Source organism: Sinohyriopsis cumingii, chromosome 16 (assembly GCF_028554795.1).
Source record: "Sinohyriopsis cumingii isolate HCF-2022 chromosome 16, ASM2855479v2, whole genome shotgun sequence".
Lineage (NCBI taxonomy): Eukaryota > Metazoa > Mollusca > Bivalvia > Unionida > Unionidae > Sinohyriopsis > Sinohyriopsis cumingii.
In genome coordinates, this window is record NC_142976.1 from 7351146 (window position 1) to 7373183 (window position 22038).

Genomic DNA, 22038 nt, shown 5'->3' on the forward strand with positions numbered 1-22038 from the left:
GCACGCAATCATGCAAACATATATACATGCGTTCATTTGTCACGTAGAAAGAAATAGACATATTGTCACATTTGTTCAAGTTTTCCATTTCCCTTTCGTTACTATTTCAAGGTTAATGTTAATAACGTAACAACATCGATTTACTGACATCCGTTGTACCAACATTATCAAGCAAATGTTTAAAGAACATCAATGCCATGCTAATCTAAATGCTAGTTAGCTATGACTACATATTTGTATGATTGCAGGCATTGTGATGTTTCACTTTGTCAATATGTTAGCTGTCAAAGTGATACTCTTTTTTTGTCACTTTGAATCTCTGCTGTGTTTCGTGATTTTGTATTATTCTAAATTTGATTACTCTGATCTCTTTTAAAGAGGAAATAAAGTTAGTCAATCAGCGAGTTATACATACATACATACATACATACATACATACATACATACATACATACATACATACATACATACATACATAACATAACATACATACATGCATACATACATACATACATACATACAAGCAGACAGATACTTCATCTAAAATAAAGAATATGAATATGATAAAAACAATGTATGTTATTTATCAAATCAAAACACCAATAGCCATGTTAACAAATTCACATGTAAACAATGTTAGAATTACTGCTTAAGTAATGAGATTTTTCAATGAAACTATATTTATATCTTACTGGTACAGCCATCACACAAGTGAAATAAATAGAATATGAAACAAAATAACATAGTGCATAATTACCTAAGAAAGTAAATAGTGTATAACATTCCTCCATCCATGCATGCATGCATCCATCCATACATGCGTACGTACGTACGTACATACATACACACACACACACATACATACATACACACACATACATACATACATACATACAAACATACATACACACATACATACATACACACACATACATGCATACATACATACATACATACATACATACATACATACATACATAAATACATACATACATACATACATACATACATAAATACAAACATACATACATACATACCCCTAATGTTGTTCAATACAGACATATGTCAAAAATTAATGTTCGCATATGAAGCTGAAAAAAACTACCTTCAGATACATCCTATTCTGTGTAAAACAAACATTGTTGAAGGCGTGTAGTTATCTTTCATTTAAACTGCACGCATTTTGATTGTATAGCAACAAATTTATGTATGTTTTTGTATGATATGACTGTAATAACATAACCTATCAAATTCCATTTGTTACATACACAATATATCTTGTATCAAATCAAACAATTATGTATGTTTTTGTATGATGTTCCTGTAATTGTAGAACCTATCATAGTCCATTTGGTGCATCCACAATATAGTCTGTATCAAAGATTAAGAATAGAAAATGCAAAAATATATTAGGAAGCGCAAATTCCAAGCAAACTGAAATTGTGAGAATTCAATTATGTACAAATGAAAACATATAAACAAAAAGCAATTAAACATATTTGCGGGGACAAAAATATTATCATGGACGGAAATAAAATTTAAAAAAAGGATTCATTGTTTAAATCATTAAGATGAGCACACAAACAAAAGGTATACAACATAAACAATAGTACCGATTTGATAAATAAGTAAAACCATGAATAATGCAATCAAAGAACTCGGAAATAAATTAAGATGAAATTTTTACAACTTACATTTTAATTTGCACCAGATTTCGTTAAAATACTGTTACATACATACATACATACATCCATACATACATACATACTTACCACTTGTCACAAGATCGTAATTATTTTCATACAGACTTAGTTTCACTGTTTATAGTTTCACTGTTTAAGAAAAAGATATCTGTTTTTCTACTCATTCTTTGAGAACCGTCCGAAGATAGCACATTAAATACTGTTGTAGTGTTCACTTGTCACAATTTGACCTGGGAGACAGATGTTCACGGCTTGTAATGCCGCGGATGGTGTTCAAGTGTCCCTGTTTGCATGATAGTGACTCATATCCCTACAATCGTGCCTATAGTTTATTTATGCAACATCAAAAACCCTGAAGTGTTCTGAATGATAAGATGTCAGCACGGCAGTTGTAATGTCGTGGTGTGCTATCGCACTTGTAAAATATTTTTAAAACTCTGCGTTTACTTACTTACCAGATACAGAATTTACAGTCACAAAATATACATTAAGCCTTTGTGGACGTTGCAACAGTTTCGTTTTCTTTTTCTCCGAGAAACTGAATCCATGTTAATGTTATTGATATCATAATTCTAAGACAAATAGTTACAGCAGAGAATGCCCTTTTCTCCCATTTAATTGCATTCTTATTAATCAAGAATGCTCACACTGATATTAATAACTTGAACACAGTTATTGCATATCCTGTATTACATTGCAAAAAGCCTAATTCATGCATTGCAATGATGTCTGCATGCATGGCTTGTAATACTATATATAGGGATATATGTCCCAGTCTACTCCCTGTTTAAGTAAGAACCGTACTAATTTCTTTCCAAATATTAAAATCGAATTTAAATTCTTACTGGTAAACTGCAAAAGTGAAAGAAAACTGTACATATTGGAATGGTACGAGCAGAATGAACAATCTCTGATTAATGTTTTGAACCCTGTGAAACAAATAAATAGCGTACACTTAAAAATTACACACAACTTAGCTGTTAAAAAAAATACAAAACGTCGTAAATTATCTAGAACGATTTTCTTCTAGTTGGTTGACTAGTATTTCTGCCATCGTTATTGACTGTGTTTTTTGAGCTGTTGCCTCTATTGATTATGCCATTGGGAGCTGAATAAATGGAAGTGTAAGTTTTATTACGATGTAATTCTGGTCCGTGATTGTGAATGTGAACTTCCCCAACTTCCTCGTGAAAATGATAATGATTGTGAATGTGTGAACCGTTGTTTGGGTGGGATATTACTTCCATGCTCTTGACAGATGGAACTGAAATAAAGAATTGATTTACATTGTAAAAGATGTTTGCTTAAAATTAACACGGTATAATCTTACACTATCTCCTATTTCCATTGGTTTGAATATTATTACAGTACTTAATCAAACTGTACCTACTGAATAGAAATAATAATAATAATGTTTTCAAAGACTCGAAGCATATCAGTAGAGTAATCAGATATAAAGATTCATGCGTCAGAAGAACTGCGAAATGAACGAACTATTTCGAGACCAGATAAAGTAAAATATATTTTCTAAGTTAAGATTTTTTTGTATAATAATTAGCAATGCTGCATTTTTAAAGATACGTATACGTCGATGTTCACATATTTTGTAGATTCATTCATATTCAGCTTGTAAGAAATGAATGAACAACATACCATTAGTTAGATTCTCCAACATGGGAGCTGTGGTTGTTGTAGTTTCCGCTACCTCCTTAACCAAAATTGCATCTCCTTCAAATGAAAACTGATATAATTATAAACCAGACCCTCTAACTTCTCGGATATGTTAGTCGTGGCTATAAAAATCCGTTAAAAGTACGAAAAGACTAGAATAAGAGATCATCATAAATTTATGTTTTCGAGGACAAAATGTTTTTTGCTATTATTAGTAGTAGTAGTAGTAATAGTAGTAGTATTAGTATTGTTGTTGTTGATGCTACTATTGTTGTTGTTAATTATTGGTTTCCTACCTATTATTGCAAAGATATATATTAAATGACAGTTTGGGAAAGTGTAGTAACACAGCCTAGTCTTCAGTGGCAGTACCCCTTTTTAATTCAGTACCGAAGAAATTATTTATTGTAGCCTTTAGCCTCTCCAAAATAGAGCCAACCGATACTAACATCCACTGTCTGCTCCATCAAATGTGCTATAATTTGATTGGCTCTCTGCGAGATGGAAGGGCCTAAATAAAATATTTTGAGTTGTAAATTATCACTCGGGGAAATTTAGGAAATAAAGCATGAAGAAGATAAGCATATGGTCATTTCAGAGCAACTGAATGAAGAAAGACTGACCTTTATCCCTGTGGTATATGACTGTGATTTAGGAGCCACACATCTATGAAGTAAACCCAAACACTTTGTATGCTAGATTTGCCCCATCCCTACCCCCTCCCCCAGGATAAGCATACGAACCCACATATCCCCCGTTAACGACATCGTAATACATCGCAGTCAGTACATATGTGTCGGTCTCGAAAGTACCCAAGACAATTCTCACTTGCAAAAAGTAAATGTTAAAAATAATTTATCAGCATACGATTAGATGCATTCGCTAACTTGGGAGCTGTCGTTGTTGTGATCTCTCCTCCCTCCTTGACAAGTCCAGAATCTCCTGCTAAGATAAAATGGAATTAGATCAATAGCAGACTCTCCAGCTTCTTTAATACATAACTAGAAATGGCCGTTAAATGTACAAAAATACCAGAATAGGAAACATTATAACATAATAAGGTTTTAAAGGACGGGTTCTGTTTAGAAAGACGAAAAAACATTTGCGAAATGAAGTACATTTGAAATTCATCAAATTTTACATTTTCGCTTTATCGCTTTATCAGTCTCATCAATAGTTCAAGAAATTACACATGGCAGATTTTTCAGGGAGAGTCAATTCGAAGAACGTCAACAACAAAAAACAGCGTAAGAACACAATCTGTGATGAATGATGGATTTATATATCTACCGATTTTGTGGAAACGATATATATTTTCTCTCAACTGGATGTCCACTAGGGAATCATTAACGCTCACATTACCTTCAAAGACATGTCCGCCATCTTTATACCCTTGTTCTTGTTCAGTGGGAGCCACCTTCTTTCCAATGTGATTCTGCTTATTCCTTTTCCAGAAAGCAATCTTCTTGCTTACGCCTTTTGTATCTTTACTTACAGGTTTGTTCGCTGCGTTATCAGTTTTGCTTGGGTCTGGAAATGAACAGATATTGTATTTTGTATATCTCTGCCTAATGTACCAAGCATATTGTCCAAAATAATATTTTCAAATTTTCAAACAATAAATACTGCATTTAGCAACTTCATTATATTTCCATTGGATACATAATTATCCTGATATTTATCATTGTAAGAAGCAATTATTTCTTTGTTTACCTTTGTACTTAGCTCCCCAGCATTCTTTGCCATGTTTCTCTTCTTGATGCTGATTAGCGGGGGTTATTTTCTTTCCATTCGGAATTTCTCCTCTCTTTTTCCAGAAGAAGATACCTTTCTTGACACTCTTTTTCGCAACTACTGGTCTACTACCACGTGTCTCATGTGTGCAGGCGTCTAAAAGTAAATGGACGCTAGTAAGAAAAAAAATTAAACAAATAGTCCACAAAACAATATGAATCGACCATATGATTCCAGTAAAGACGATTAGTTTAAATATATGTTGTCGCATTGAAGTATTATAGTTTTGTGCATTTACTGCATGATACGAAACACTTCCATATAAATATAATATTCCTCGTCTTTGTACGATACAATATAACACAGCAACTTACAGCATACAAACGTGCCCTAAACGTATTTGATAACAATTCTTATATTTCGTACCTGTATTATCTGTAACTTCCTTCTTTTCGGGTTCAATTGAAGCAACTGCGTTTTCGTCTTTTAGGATACTCGAATTTTGTAAATCCTGATTCTTCTCATTGGGGTGAAAAGTGTCGTGAACGTCATTCTTTGCTGCGCCGTTCTCTACATTTCCTATTAAATAAAATGACAATTGGCCACATTGCTTTTTCGTATGGAAAGATGAACAAGCTCTATCTTTCCACTCAAGAAAGCAATGTAACTAATTTAGTATAAATAGTTCACGGTACTTAATTTGCTACGCTATTTGTCTCCCTTTAACTGATAAAATTATGTCAGTGACTCTTGTAGTGAAAAAATCAGTACCCTTGGAAAGAAAGAGGTGAACAGCAAATGTACAGTTTATTCTGGACACTATTGAATGTTGTGCAAATATTCATTCATACCTCATTTGCCTTGTATCATAAATCGTAGTGCATTTACCATAATATCGGCTTCAGCAACAACAGTATTAAATTCTACAAGTTTTAGTTAACACCACACATCCTACAATGGTACTGAGTGTAGGAAGTGTGTATATATATGTATATATATATATATATATATATATATATATATATATATATATATATATATATATATATATATATATATATCAGAGAGACAATGTGAATTTTTAAATTATATACGATCATCAAGCATGGAGTGACACACACATAGAAATACACATATACACAACGTCTAAATATACACATTCAAACACATTACACGATATAATCATGCTATTCAACATGTATTTGTTCAGACTGGGAAATAAATGCCACCCATTGATCGAAATGACACAGTAAAACTGTCTTCCTTATCAGATTTGGCTATAATATATATGTTCCTAAATGACAACGGTCTTTAAGAAATATTCAATCCATCGTACCTAGATGTATTCCTTTGCATTTTACACACACAGATATAGGACATGGTAAAAAGGAAAAGGAAATAAAATATATTTTGGGGCTAACAAATAGTATTTAGATTAAAAAATTTACATTCTTTGTTTTTATGGTTGGTTTTTCTTTTCATTTTAAATGTACTTTGTGATAATTTCTAATTGTGGAGGGATAATTGATCTAAAAGTAAATAAATGCATAACAGAATCAAATGATTTTTTTATAAAAAGTAACATGTATAATATCAACATGGTCCTTGTATTTACTCCAATATATTTTCATTTTACAAAGTCAATATGATGTTCAGCCCTTAAATCTTGCAATGCTGATTTAATTCTTTTAGCAGTGCATCATGATGCGAATTTTTTGTATACAATATTAAAAAGAGACACTGGACTCCATTTGTATATGTAATATCCGTCTTAAATTTGTATTAAAAGCTAGCATGCCTTGTCTACCGATGTAAAACATCCAGTATCATATTCATACAGTTTCTGACGCAACTCAAAAATATCTTGTGCACTTTATTTACGGGACAACTTTCAATGATATAAGGCATACATTAGATATTTTGGTTTACGACATTTGTTTAACACGGACATGTGTATCTTTAAACCTGCATGAAGCTGTGAATTAGGAAGAGAACCAATCTTAAATTTTATTCTTCAAGAAATACCATAGAACTTTGATAGTGTGTTGTTGTACCATCTCCTCACAGATGTATTTGACACCAATTAAATACAAATACGTACTGAAGGCTACACGGATGCATTAGATTTATAAAATATATTCAAAGTATGGGATACAGATAGACAAACTAAATTCTCTAAATGTAACAAGTAATATTTTAGAAAAAATATATAGAAACGCTTTATCATGATGAACTTGAGAAAATAATGAAATACAGCAGACACTTATGACTCTTGTCTTTAATTTTAGACAACAATTGAATTCAGCCTTTATTGACCGCAAATTTACCAAAACCAGAAATATAACAACTGACGAAAGTTTAAATTATTACTCAAGAAAGGATGAGATCTTCAACTGCCAAGATATTTAAGGGTTAGTTTTGTTTGTGAAACGATAGAAGGTAACATAAATGCGTTTAATTTTGTACACAAAGTTTAGGATCAATAAAGAAAAGATTTTCTTAGTTCATTTCCAATAGACTTCTACTAGAGTAATTAAAATTTATTGACAAATCTGCTCTTGACAAAACAATGTACTTCCACGAACAAGCACAGATCAAAATAAGTATGGATTTTTCTGTTGTAATCGCTATAACAAGCTTGACCTAAATGCTCTGAATACAAACTAAATGAACAATAATAATAATAATGATAATAATAATAATAATAATAATAATAATAATAATTAGTAGTAGTAGTAGTATATACATATATTTGTTAATGTTTACCTATATGTGGAAGACACCTGTTTTGTAGTGGTATGTTTCCAAATAATGAATTTTCATATATTCCTGTATTTGGAATCACGAATGTAGTCACAGTCTATTTTTAGATCATTTTTTTCTTGTCTCCTTTAGGTGGAGATACAAGAGTTAGATTCAGGCATTCTTCGTATGGATTTAAAGGTAATTGTTTATTCTTTAGAATATGAGCTTATGGTGTGGTTGTCAGTGTGTGTTTCGGCAACAGTGCACAGTGAGTAATAAGGTCTTGGTGACGATCCGGAAGTGAAATATGTGTTCCACTGCACGCTGGTTTGTTTACAGTTCAACCTCTCAAAAAAATGCCGGTGAACCTATGACAAGAACTTCACCGTGAAGTCATCTTTAAAGGTATTTTAGATTAACATATGATTTGTATTGATTGTTACACAGTGGAAAGTTCAGTAATGAGAAACAAATGTAGAGAATATATAGCAAAATTAATTGTGTTCTGTGTTCATTTATTACATGGAAGTTACCTTTTTCGACATCCTGGAAGGGAGACTGTGCCTGGATTACATGGATTGTATGCAGACTTAGCTTTTGTTTCATCTGAGCTTCGTTCTGGTCTTTCTGGCCAGATTCTATTTCAGGTAAACTTTGGCCACCCTTATCAGCTCCTGCTTTACGGTCAGGACTGTTCAATGATACAAGGACTGCGCCGTCTTTCTCATGAATCGGATAGTCATGAGTTGCTTGGCGTGAAAATGTTCGAATGGGGCATCGTCTTTGTTTTGTATTGGTCTTAAACTTCCGGGATTTCCAACCTTTCAACATGTTCTCTATATTTTCCGCTGTTATTTGGTATGTTCTGCCTGTAAAGAAAATGATTTATGAATTATGATAACAAGCAGATGATATTTGCTTGAATTTTGAGTGAATAACTTCATCGAGATGGTGAAAAACTCCAATATACTACCACTGACAGATTACAGCTGTATCCCATGGGAAGAGTATATTTTGCACCTGTTGACCACTATAGTTACATACATTAAGCCATTTTACATCCATGTGAATGAGTGTGCTTGTATACCGAATGTGTGACGTTTTTAATAATATAACCTGTTACAAAATTGAGGACCACGTGGCAGGTGGATATTTCATGCCCAAATGTGTTATAATGATTATGATTGTTTTTATTATTTAGTAATATTATATATGTTCTGATTTACAAAGATATATCTTAAATGATTTTGGAGTTTTGTCCCCAAGACGAATAGTGTATATTGGATTCCTGGATGACCAGAAAAGGGTCAAAAGCATAAAAATATTGAATTGAAGAACTGTTACTAGGTAAAGGCACTACTTATGTAACAATTAATATCAAATTGGTTACTTATTCATTATTCCCGATTCAATAAGAAATAAGTGACCAGTTACCGTTTCAGTAAGTTATTTATTCACGATTCGACCAGTTTCACGTCCAGTTGGATATTTAATTTTTATTCACATCCAGTTGGCTACCTATTCCTTATTACCACTTACTTATTGCCGATGAAAAAGAAATCCAACATCAAATCTTAATATCTTTAAGGCGTTTATAATAGTAAATATTTCAAATAATTATCCTCTTTTTTAGTGTGCTTGTTTCACATTTTCATGAGTCATTAGTTAGGTTATGGTAACAGAATACTAATAATCCATGCCATCCCCCACAAGACACGACCCATACACCTGGCACAACTACTTAATTCCATCTCAAATTACTAAACATTTTTACTTAACAACATCCTGAACCCTTCCTACATATAATCGGTCATCTATCTGTATTTATAAAGCTGGTACCAAAATAATGCTCATATTTCTCCAGTTGGGTTAGATTAATAGCAAGGAATGATCTAAAGGGTGTTTAAATTTGATGTAGGATTTCTTTTAATCAGCAAAAAGTAAGTGGTCACCAGTCACTTATTGAATAATGAATAAGGAATAAGTAGCCAACTTGATTTCAGTAGTGTAACATATATAGTGTAAGATACATATCAAGTTTCATGGGTTCCACTCTGCGGTTGTGGAGCTGATCAAAGGTAATGTACATGGCAAATTTGTTTGCGCTAAACTGTCATAGTGTAGAAGAAGTTAGCATTAGGGCTTAAACGAATACCAAACCTTCCGATTCGAATATTCGTTGACTGCATTCCCAATTCGAATCGAATACTTGTCAGTATGAATAAAGGTACTAAACCCATCCTTTTTTTTTTTTTTTTTTTTTTTGTTCTGTGTCTACTCTAATATTTATTGACACTGTCCTCCCCACCCCACCCTCAACGCATAGTCAAGCCGCAATGTAAACAATGTGAGCTACATAATGTAAATCTCGTTAAATGACATTGTGGGAGCACTCCATACAATATTTGATGATTCAAACGAAAAATCAAATCAATGTAGGTGTTATTTTCTGTATTTATCTTCAAACTCAGCACAAACATAAAGTTCATTTGGTGCTGAAGACGGACTCGATTACTGGTTCTGTTCAATGCGGGGAGGACCTTAGTCCTAGTTTCCTCTGACCCTTGTCACCCCATTTTTTGATATTTGGACATTTATGTTGGGGTGTAGGGTCAAAGTTTATTCCATATCGAAAAGCTGGAATTCGCCGACACCATTTGGTGTCGGCATGGGGTAGCCGCTTACTAGCCGGCCCAGCAAACTTGAACAAACTTTCATCGAGATATACCTGCATGAAATCGATAGGAATATGATTTATTTTCTCAAAAATTGAGATCATAGCATTCGTTATGTCTTTAATCCACTGACAGACGAGACGAAAGTACATCGTTGCTGAAATTTGACCTGGATCTGGTCATTTGCATTCCTAGTCACGTGACTACACAACTCTCGCAACCTACACGTGAATTATATCATCGGTCATACATTCACGTGATATCAACAATAAACCATATCTAGATTTGCTGTAGGAAAACAAATCGAACACATGAATGAAAGTCACGTAATTTTTATAGAAAAATGAAAAAACATAAACTTTTCTAAATATTTATTGTGAAAACAACGACCGAAAATCTGTAAATGTTGCAGCAATTTGAAGAAAACCAGATTCATTACGCAGAGAGCACATGTCAATGTGGTAATCACGTAACATCAAAAAGAACATCGGTGGCACGTGCTTGGTACTTCTTGAAAATGGTTTTCTCCACTCTGCTGCGATACTGACAGGTTTCTGGTCTTTGTTCTCAGTACAAATATGTTGAGAATTAAGCGTGCATTATATTTTGAAAAGTGGCGTCACCAGGGGGGTGCGGACCGCACCGGGTGACACCATCAGAGGGGGTGACACCAAAATGACTTTACTTAGGATTCTGTATGGTCTGTTACGGAAGGAGGTCCATGGGGGTGACACCATGAGTTACCGCACTGGGTGACACCAACCTTAGTGACGTCATTGATTTTGATATCATCTTATACGTAAGTTGTGCATCGCCTGGGTCGAATTGAAGGGCAGGCGATCGATGGGGCATCCAGCAATGAAAAAAAAAGTATTCTAAAGTTGAACAGATGGAGGTGGGGGAGGTGTGCGTGCGTTCGTGTATGTGATTTGGGTTTTTAAAGTAGCTTTAACAATTGTTCAGTCATATCGCTACGATGTCTGCAGTGTGGCAGTTTATAGTAATGTCTAGCACTTGGTCATCATGCCACAGACATGTAGCATGATGTCCCACTCAGTCACATTATCCTGACACCATGCCGACTAGTCCTAACACTAACCTCTTAATGGTAAGCGCCAAGTGAGGCAGTTGCTAGTACCATATTTAGAAGTCCTTGGTATGACTCGGCCGGGGTTCGAACCCGCGACCTCCCGCATCAGAGACGAACGCTCAAACCCCCGGAGCGGTCATGGGGAGGTGTGCTACAAACGTACATCACATGTCGATCCATTTGGTCTTGAACCGATCCTGCATATTCCATTAGGTGTGAAATGGCTTAGTAGCTTCTGTAAACAGTATAATGTAGTATCTATAGGGGTGAGGTACCTTAAGCTAGGTCCTTCCACAAACCAAATTTGGAATTTGAATCAATCGGTTTCAGGAGTTTAAAGGGATTCCTAACGAAGAGTTGAATCATTTTCAAAAAGACATAAGAAAGAAAAATAAACCCCGCACAAGTTGGAATTACTTCTGACAACTATGGCTTTGTATTAATGCAAAAACAGAGGTTATAACAATTTTTTTTTTTGCAACAGCAAGCTCTCAAACTCTCATTCCCTATATCGGAAATGATTGTGTTCTAAACGTACTGCAACTGATCTTTGTACAAGTTTTCTTTGTTGGTTCTTACGGGGGTGTTTTTTTAATTTTGTTTTTGTTATTTTAATGTTATTTTGTTGTTCTTCATTTTTTTAATTTTGTTTTTATTTTTATTTTTATATATATTTTTTATATAGGAAAATGTCAGATGTTCAGTAAATTGATAATTCCATACTAGTGTAGCGACGAAAAAACTTCAATGAAAGACCAAATAAAGAACTGCATTGGACTTTGAGAGGAAAGATGATCGAGGGAGGGGAGTAGTAATGGTTTGCTCGATCGTCTACAACTGTTCCCGCCAGAACTAATGTCTACACAAATGTTCGGGAACGTTGGTTGACTGATACGGCAGGTCTTTATTGGCTTTGAGGTGACCCCATTCTATACCACGTTCATCATCAGCTTGCCGTGCTACACGCTATATTTTCAAGAGTCCAAAGGCAATGTTGTCAGCAATATGACTATTCAGTGTTTTGACATTGTGATTGCCTTGTGGCCCTAAACCCATGCGTATTTCACCTACACGAGTTGACAGTTATTTTTTATCGCTGCTATGAAAACAATGTGCAGTTTGAAACAGTGTATGAAATGACTGCTCCTGTGTGGTTAGAAAATGAACTTGAAATAGTATAAATCACAAAAACCGTTCTCAAAGTAACTTTAAAAATATTGCAATCTATTGGTTTTTATTTTCTCAAAGTGCATTTATGAAATTTTGAAATATAAAAATAGTTATGATTTTTCTTTATAATTAACCTTTGCGTTTCAAAACCTGAACATTGATATTCATGGCTAGCAATCTTCTAAGGGATGCAGAACAGAATTATAACTCAGCTTTGAACTTTCATGACACAAGTCAACGTCAATAATACAGAAAACAAAAGTTTTTCTTTACACTCTGCAATAGATTTAAGCATTCCTTTTTTAATTAGGTATAAGAGTAGAAAATTCCTGGGAAAATCTTTTAAATTTGTTCTGTGTACAAGTGTGAAACTTCGGAGCGGAACCATATAGATCTCGCTCATGTTATTATTCTCTGAAAACAAAAGTATGACAGACGGACAAACGGAATTCATTTCTAAAACTGTAATCTCTGCTGAGCGGCAATACAAACAACCAACCATCAGAAAAATTAAAATGCGAAAGCTTACCTTTCTTTGTGTAATTTTCAAAGACATACAGCCTTTAATTGGCAAGCCGGGATAAGGGAGAATTGAAACTCTAAGGCAGTGTAATAACAATGCTGCATACAACAAGATATTACCGATGCATGTTTTTATATATTGAAATTCACAGTTCCAAAGTGTAATACAAGTACAATATTTCTTTTAAAAAAATATACAAGCAAATAGATAACCTAAGACGCAACAAAGTTGACTCCGTCTGCTGAAAAGCTGGCCATAGTCTTTCTAACTGCCCTTTTCTGATGGCAAATTCGAATCATTCTGATGGCCAGCTAAAATCATTATTCAGGGGATACACTTCAAAATTCATATCTCGCAAAATCCTTCGCCATTTACAAACTTGGCATATACTCGAAAACACTTGAAGATTTTATCGACAAAATGTACAATTGTCAGGATTTCGAGTGCAGAGGAAAACATATTAGCAAACGGATTTGTAACACCGGTAAACCAATTGTTATGAAATACGATGATAGGTACGCTAATGTCGGTCATGTATTTTCTTCATTGAAACTTAGACGCGAATGTTATCAATACGATCCCAAAATACACTGTGATTACCTGCATGGTCTGTTTAAGATATCTACGCAGTAGATAAATTGGACTACCGTAAATAATTCCCGAAGTCAAGGGCATTATTTGTTACATTTATTACGTAAGACCTGACCTATATATTGATGTATGGACAATTTTTATATTTACGTACTATATAGTTATATATCATGCTTTGATAATGTGTCGCTTACATTAGTGGTCTTTGTTAGATAGTTACTTTCAAAATAGCTTCCTCTTGTAAGCAGTGGTTTACCATTCATATCTCCCGAACCGTTAAAGATATATTTGTACGTTTCTGTATCATGACTCAGTAGTGCGTCACGTATAGAAGTGACTGGGTAGTTTTTGTCGCATGGATACTTCCTAAGTTATCTCCACCTTTGTGAAATTATGTGTCGTTCGTATGTCCTGAAAACTAGTTGACAGAATGGCGCGTCTGATGGGTGTTGTCGGATAGCCGTTTGCCGGAAGTATATATATATATATATATATATATATATATATATATATATATATATATATATATATATATATATATATGTGTGTGTGTGTGTGTGTGTGTGTGTGTGTGTGAGAGAGAGAGGGTCATTGTATCAGTTCAGTTCAGTCTGGCTGAATAATATATAGCATTTTGTATCACAAGCAATCATTTTCTTTGTAATTGAAAACAATGAATTGGATGGCTATTTTATTAATTTGTTAATGTGAGTACCAGTTTGATGAAAATTGTGTATATGTGGATTACGTCATAATGGTACACAATTTGTAATTCACCTTTAAACAACCTCTTCTTTCCTATGTTGCCTCCCGCTCCCTCTGGCAAACAGATCAACTCTCTCTCTCTCTCTCTCTCTCTCTCTCAATTTATGCAGTATCTATTCCAGATATAATTCGTTTGTCATTTCAAGTTTTAAGTTTGATCCTATTCACATCATAGTAATGTATATTTATTCCCAAAGCAGACTAAAAGACTATCTTCAAGACGCTAAGTTTTTACAGACTGATATTGTAGAGAATCTCCTGTAAGCATGAATAGTATTTGTACTAATGCCTCCGTTCATAGATTTGCTAGATTTTCGTGCTTATTTTATTTAATTATGGGGAATCGGTGTTGGAAAGATAATTATCAAACCGAGAATTAGATAATTACTAGACGCAGACATCGTGAAGTACAGTCAGGGCCGGCGCTACCATATAGGCAAACTATGCAGCCGCCTAGGGCGCTGATTTCGGGGGCGCATTTTTTAAACAAAAATTATTGTTTGTAAATTCTGAAATTGATATTTTCGGGGGGGGGGGGGCGCCAGTATCTAACGTTGCCTAGGGCACCAGATAGTCTGGCCGGGTCTGGCGCCGGCCCTGAGTACAGTATTCACAGAACCTAATGAGAGCATGGACTAATTTCGTAAGATGGATCCTCTCTGATTTCTTAGTATATGGAATACTTGATACATTCTAGAGTATACATGTTTGTTCATGTAAAGATAGATCTAATTGTTTTCATTAAATGTTTGAGTAATTGTTTGTAGTTCGTGGAATGAAATACTCATTTACGGTTTTCTATGACCCTTTGACTGTTACAACATAATCTGCATTGAGTCATACCAGACACGAAATATCAGAGAATCTCCTGTATCCACGAATGATCCTTCCACGCGGTACATCTTCAAAGTTGGTATGGAACGTGAGATTGAAAATAAAACACACTGTAGTAAAAATAAAACTGCAAAGAAAAATGGTTTTATTATTGTTAATTCTTCAGGGGATATAGTTCTGCTCCTGAAAAAGAATAAATTCAACCATGCACTTCCATATCACTTTGCACTGGGTTTTGTATCATTTCCTCTGTATAGAACAGCTGTTTAGAATTAATACTGTCTATTGTGGAAAAGAAAGAATTTATATTTTTTTTAAAAAGAAACGTAAACAATTCATTATGGTTAAAGAGGGTTGGGTATATATAAACTGCACTCGAGTGAAGCATACTCTACTTACTAATCATATAATAAATACCTATGGATCTGTATATGACATGGTGTGATAAAAGTGGTTTTTGAAAGTGTGTACAAACACTTCATGGACAACTGCAAAAAAAAACGTCACCGTTATAAAAAATATGCAGATGGCAACATGTGGCTATCTGACCTGCTGGTAGACAATTTTTTTTTACCTATTTTAAAACTGAATATGGGCGAAAATTTTGTCGACAAAGTGGTTGCCGGCGATGTGTTGAAGTGAATTAATGGTTGTTATATGCTGACTATTTGTCTTATTTTCTCGTTGTTTAAATACGCACATTTTATCAATCTTTGATATATAAAGGAACTTTGTCTCAATATTTATCGAATACGAGAACTAAGTTGTAGATTGCTCAGACATTTTGTCTAAAAATACTCCCAACATGTTTGGGAATATTTTATTTACTTTTCTGTATTCTAACTTTGTCTTTTGGGGGAAGAAAATATTTTGCTTTTTTGTTAAATATTTCCGGAGTGGTTGGGCATTCCTCCAGGATTGAATGGCATTATTTGGTGTAATATCTTACCATCTAACTTGAAAGACCACTGTTTTGGATTTGAATACAACCTTTCATTAAATAACGGAGCATTTAATGACCTGAATAGCTTCGTTATGAAACCTGATGACTTCTTGTGAGACCACCTATCTTGGCAGATGACATTGTTCCTGAGGATCGATGATCTCAGGTTTCAGTAACTTATGAAGAATTCAAGAAAACTTGTCTTAAATTTCCATTGGTAAAAAGAAGCTAATAAAACTGATTAGAAGATATGCAACATGCACTGCGAAAATATCTGTTCTCTAATTTAATGTTTACAGAATTATTGAGCGAAAGGAGTATTATATGCCATAACGTTAAACAGGTCAATCGCAATAAAGTTGTCCAATTTATTACATTTCCAATTTACTGTAATGAACTATTTTCAGCAACACATTGTGTGACAAGAAGTGTTCTTAGGTCTCTTTTTGAATAAAACTTAAATGCATACATACGGGTTCCTAGATTTACGACGATGCTTTCAGGAACAGCACGTTAACATTCACTATTTTTAATTAAAAGAGATTATGAAAAAATACGTTGCATAAATGCTAACGCATTCTGCAAACTTTAGATATTTAAAAAAAATTAGTAGTACAAAAGCATTGGAAATAAAGATGGAAACGTGTGCATAAAATTAACGTATAGAAACCTTGTGCTAACATAGTAAATGAGTAAATTAGAATATCAGAAATTCGTGTTATACATTTTATAACAACAATTTCAGACTGATTACTTAAGGAAGAAACATAATTAATGATACGAACTTTAATACCTTTACAATAAATATAAACTACGCGTGTGAGAGACACTATCATCGATCTATTATGTCCTAAGCTGGGTTTTTTGGCAAAGAACCAAGAATACATTTGTAAAACTACACCTAATAATATGGAAGTAGTTTTCAAACAGAGGGTGGGTGAGTATCATAAAAAGAATATCTTTGACTTCACGAAGATGAGGTGATCTCTAAAGACAGGTTTAACTGTCATATAAGGAATTCTGCTAAGCGTTTTTCAAAAATGAGCATGCTTAATAATAATGTTAATGAAATTGATGAGAGATTATTAAACATGAAATGTCAAGACGTCAGTTCCCTAAATTAATGTTTACGGATTTGATTCATGCGCGAGTAATGTGGAAATTGTACAGTATGGGTCACTATTGGCCTCTTTGAAAATGTAACATTACTCTTTTCTTGCTCCTTATTGGAATTAAAGATGAAGGTCCGTTATCGATCTTTATAGGAATTTAACATGACGAATGGCATTATAACCCATGCTGGGTATTTAACTTATATGAATATTTACCACTATGGGCCACTATGGGCCTATTCAAAAATTTAACATTAAAGAGAATTCATTATGATGGGTCCTTTAAAAGAATTTACCATGACGCATAACGCTATTACCCCCCGCAGGTATTTAACATTTGGCAGGTAGAGATATCTATGAATATTTAGCATTGTGGGGCACTATATTCATATATGGCCCTGTATAGAAAATGAGATGGGGTTATGTTTCTTTCCTTTTTTTAACTTTAGAAAGCAAGTGAACAGAATGCATTATTTTTTTTTAAACGCTGTTTTATTCTGCTACCCGACTAATTACTGAGAAGGGCAGAAGTAGCAGCTGTGAAACATAGTCAGTGTTAACTTCGCCTTATGGTAGCAAAAATCAAACACAATACTTTGCTATTTTTAAGATTACGACAATCCAGATGAAGCGTATTTACACCTGTAAAAATGGCTGGGGGGGGGGGGACAGGCACAATAGCATAATCAGTGCTTGTCTATAAAACAATAATAGTATTCAAATGTGAGAAAATCGAGAAGCATCAGTTTCTTTGCGTACACACTGTTTTAGCAATAGTCTTTAAAACTTTGAGAGCATAGAAATAGAGGTGAATGAACGAATTGATGAAATAAAAATATGTCCATGTATGAAATCTGAATGTTGGGCTGGTAGAATCATGTATGAAAGTTTAACCTGGTGGAGTACTCTAGCCAGTCTATGTGAGTTTAACCTGGTGGAGTACTCTAGCCAGTCTATATGAGTTTAACCTGGTGGAGTACTCTAGCCAGTCTATGTGAGTTTAATATGAACTGTATTATAGCCTATACAGAAAAGTAAAATTATAACAGGATAGAAAGATGCACAAACATACGTCTAATTACAAAATGGTAATCGATTTAAGCTACAAAATCTTGAAATCAATAATATTCTTGCTTTTGCCAACATAGGGGCGATGTTATCAATTTTGACCTGGATCGATACAATCTGATATGGTCGCTATTGTATTTCACAATAGCAGAACAGAAGCAGAAGAATAGAACAAAATAGCGTGCTACCTTGCTTAAAAATATATAAATACGCGAAAAATGATCTTACGCCAAAAAGTGATATTGTTTGTCACAGCGTAGCGATCTTGCTGCCACATTCAGCCAAAACTCAAAACATATTAATGGATGACAATACTATCTCAATGCTTAATTTCCATTACCACAGGGGGGTCATGGTCTTATAAGTCACGTTAAATCCCCATAAAGGCCCACACTGACCAATCTGGTTAAAGTCCTATAGGGACCAATAAATCCGTAATGTAACATTTCCATAGACCCGGATATGACCCATAATGTTGAACTTCCACTGAGTCTTGTAGTTATCCCTAATGTTAATTCTCCATTGGAATCATAATGATACGAGTAGGGTTAAATCTGCATTTAGGCCCATAGTAACCCATGATATTAAATTTCTGTTGGTTTTTATAATGGCCCATGTTATGTTCAGATCCCATATACTCCACAGTGACATCCGTAATATTAAATTCCCATACACTCCATAGTTCTGAAGTGCCCCTCTAGGTTACTAATGATAAAGACTATACGTTACCTGCCCGGACGGGCTTTTGCTGGTTCCGGCTTCTGTCAAGACGTAATACACATAGTGTATCCGCTTGCTTTAAATCCAGCTATATGTATTTTCTGTGTATTTTCTCTATGATCAGCTGTCGTCATTTTTCACAAGAGTTTATATAGAAAATGGTACAGTGACAAACTGAATACGTTCTCAAACCTGACATAAGATCACGCAGAAGATTTGTTCATTTCACCTGACCCAAAAATGAAGTTTCTCTCAACACCTAGGCCCATAAGTCTAAGATATTGCTGTATCAAACAGTGTCTCATGAAGAACAAAAAATATTTGTGTTGAATGTTATGATTTGTTCTCCTAAATAAGACTTTATAATTCATACTATTGTAAAAACCTTCAGATCTTTGCGTTTTTTAAGTGTACATGAACAAACACTTGATTGCAGAACAATAGTATCATCATGACCTGTCCTAAATTTGGCTAAGAACCAACTATCGATTTGTTGAAGGCAGTCTAGTTTCGTTTTAACAGTATGTCGATGAATCATATCTACGGATCCTACAAAGTTTTCTTCTACAAAAGAAATGTATTAGCCATAGCTTCATTTCAATATACTCAAATTACACTATTTGAGAGAGAGAGAGAGAGAGAGAGAGAGAGAGAGCAAAAATGTGTGGTATGGAGACAGACACTGTCAAAAGTGTTTGCGAAACGGTACAAGCCTGCATTTTTATGAAGTAAGCATATTTTATTAAACCTTTTCTGCAACTGGATAAGATATTTGTGCTGTTTCGCGTATTCATATAGCAATATTGCTGTACCAGTTCAGTAGGTCAAATATTTGGTTTAAATATTGAAGTAGATCCCTTTCGATGCAAAAACATTCAATTTTAAAACACTTCAAAAGCTATACTGAATATTATAAATATGTAGACCAATCACGGGAATACCTTTTGTCGCGAATTTAATGCCTGTAAAATCGTTCTGGCAACAAACCAAGTAGCACTATATACACGGCAGTTTATAAAATAGGATATTAGGTAGGTCACCGAAAATATATTTAGATCCATGTGCTATTGTCCCATAGCCGAATAAGAAGTGGTTGTTTTCGCACAGTGTATGACCTTTTTTCTTTTTCTTTTTTCTTCGCAAACAGTTGTATTTGAGAGCTAGTTGTCTGTAGATTTATCTCTATTTATAGGCTGATGTTGTTTTTGTTGCTGTTGTTGTTGTTGTAGGGTTTAACGCCGGAAAGAACCACCGACCCACGAGAAGTTACTGGCAAGCTTTCTCACATACCCACATTGGCTGAATCCGAGACTCGAACCCACGCAGACAGAGGTGAGATGGCAGTGATCCGTAATGGAGAGCGCTTTAGACCACTCGACCACTCGGGGCCCCTTTATAGGCTGAAATGGTATATATACTGACATTTCCTTTTAAGCAACACTGTGCCCTTCGCATCTCGTTGCCTGCTTCATTTTTATACTGTTCCTAGTAGATTCTTGTCGTCGTCTACTACTACTGCTGCTACTACTACTACTACTTCTAATAATAATAATAATAATATTATTATTATTATTATTATATTTTTCTCTCCACCGTTGCTCCGTGGTCAGCGTGCCGGGCTCGCGACCCGAATGATACTGGTTCCAATCCTACCATAGGACAGCCGCGAGTCAGCCACGGTGGTATGTCTCTGGAAAAGGCACTTTAGCAATTTTCCCTTGCATCATAAGACGACCGTTGTGATAGGTATCCCCGTAATGTGATAGTCCAGTTGTGAATAGACTCTTTGGGTAACCTAACAGACCACGTGGTATCTGTGTGAGTAGTTAAAAGGGGCGATATAGTGACAATGGGAAAATGCATTACAGAACCCACTACAAGATTTATAACAACAATAAGAATTATCATTACGAGAACTCCTGGGGAGATATAACAAGATTTATAGCGACAAGATTTATAGCGACAATGGAAAGTTACATGACAGGTAAGGTGACGTCACGGTACTAAAGATGGGTAACAATGTAGCAAGGGGCTGACCTCAATCGGAGCAAACAGCGGTAAAAAAAAACCTAGAACGCTTGGCGGGAACGGGACTGGCGGGACAGAGACAGAGATAACACAGACAATAGACATTATATAAACAACTATACAATTAACTAAAAAAAATGGGGAAAAAAGCAAATCTTTTCTATGCATATTTCCAACAGACAAAATTCAAACAACAATACAACTAACTATAAACATTTTAGGTAAGACAGAAAATCTTTTCGAAGCATATGAGTGGCCGTGAAAAGGACCTTTTTGATTTATCTTAACATCATTCCGTTAACATAGAGGGCATCGCATTGGTCTTCTTCTCTTCCTCAATCTTCTTCTTACTTCTGGTCCGTAGATGAGAACACTCTTCGAACAGCCACGTAAATTCTTCTTTTCCAAACACTCGTATCCGTGATCCGGATAATTGTCCATGATGATTTCACATATATGGGTAAGTCCGTACGGAACAGCACTGATGATACTAGAGTAGATGATTCTACGTTTGCCCACATCTTGTGACGAGAACAGGTGAAGGGAATGAAATGAGCGGGTTATTTAAAATGGAAGGGTGGATCGAAACGGATTAAGTTTATTCACCAGTCCAAACATGCGTTACAAAATTCAGTCAAAACACTGAGTCGGTCTTCCAATCCGAAG

The 22038-nt window shown here is 34.6% G+C and overlaps 1 protein-coding gene across 2 annotated transcripts; it reads right to left on the minus strand.

Moving 5' to 3' along the window:
- Positions 1-1085: 1085 nt before the first annotated feature.
- On the minus strand, positions 1086-19739 carry LOC149779895 (uncharacterized). Of its 2 annotated transcripts, none has more exons than XM_089936290.1 (8): positions 19354-19739; positions 8387-8722; positions 5535-5687; positions 5088-5264; positions 4737-4904; positions 4242-4319; positions 3357-3431; positions 1086-2967 (listed from the first exon to the last, which is right to left on the minus strand). In XM_089936290.1, exons 2-8 carry the CDS (start codon positions 8682-8684, stop codon positions 2714-2716), a joined length of 1203 nt encoding a protein of 400 aa, XP_089792416.1. In that variant the 5' UTR covers positions 8685-8722; positions 19354-19739; the 3' UTR covers positions 1086-2713. The 2 variants fall into 2 exon arrangements, with proteins under 2 accessions (XP_089792416.1, XP_089792417.1); XM_089936291.1 differs by having other exon boundaries at positions 4242-4316; positions 19354-19738.
- Positions 19740-22038: the final 2299 nt, after the last annotated feature.

What these genes read in the sequence shown, in the direction of transcription:
- LOC149779895 (XM_089936290.1), bottom strand. Translation starts at nt 8,684, where the DNA reads ATGTTGAAAGGTTGGAAATCCCGGAAGTTTAAGACCAATACAAAACAA. An exon ending in CTTCCAGGATGTCGAAAAAG is followed by an intron (nt 5,688 to 8,386) that starts GTAACTTCCATG and finishes TTTATTTAATAG; the next exon opens with GAAATGTAGAGAACGGCGCA. An exon ending in GGAAGTTACAGATAATACAG is followed by an intron (nt 5,265 to 5,534) that starts GTACGAAATATA and finishes ATTTACTTTTAG; the next exon opens with ACGCCTGCACACATGAGACA.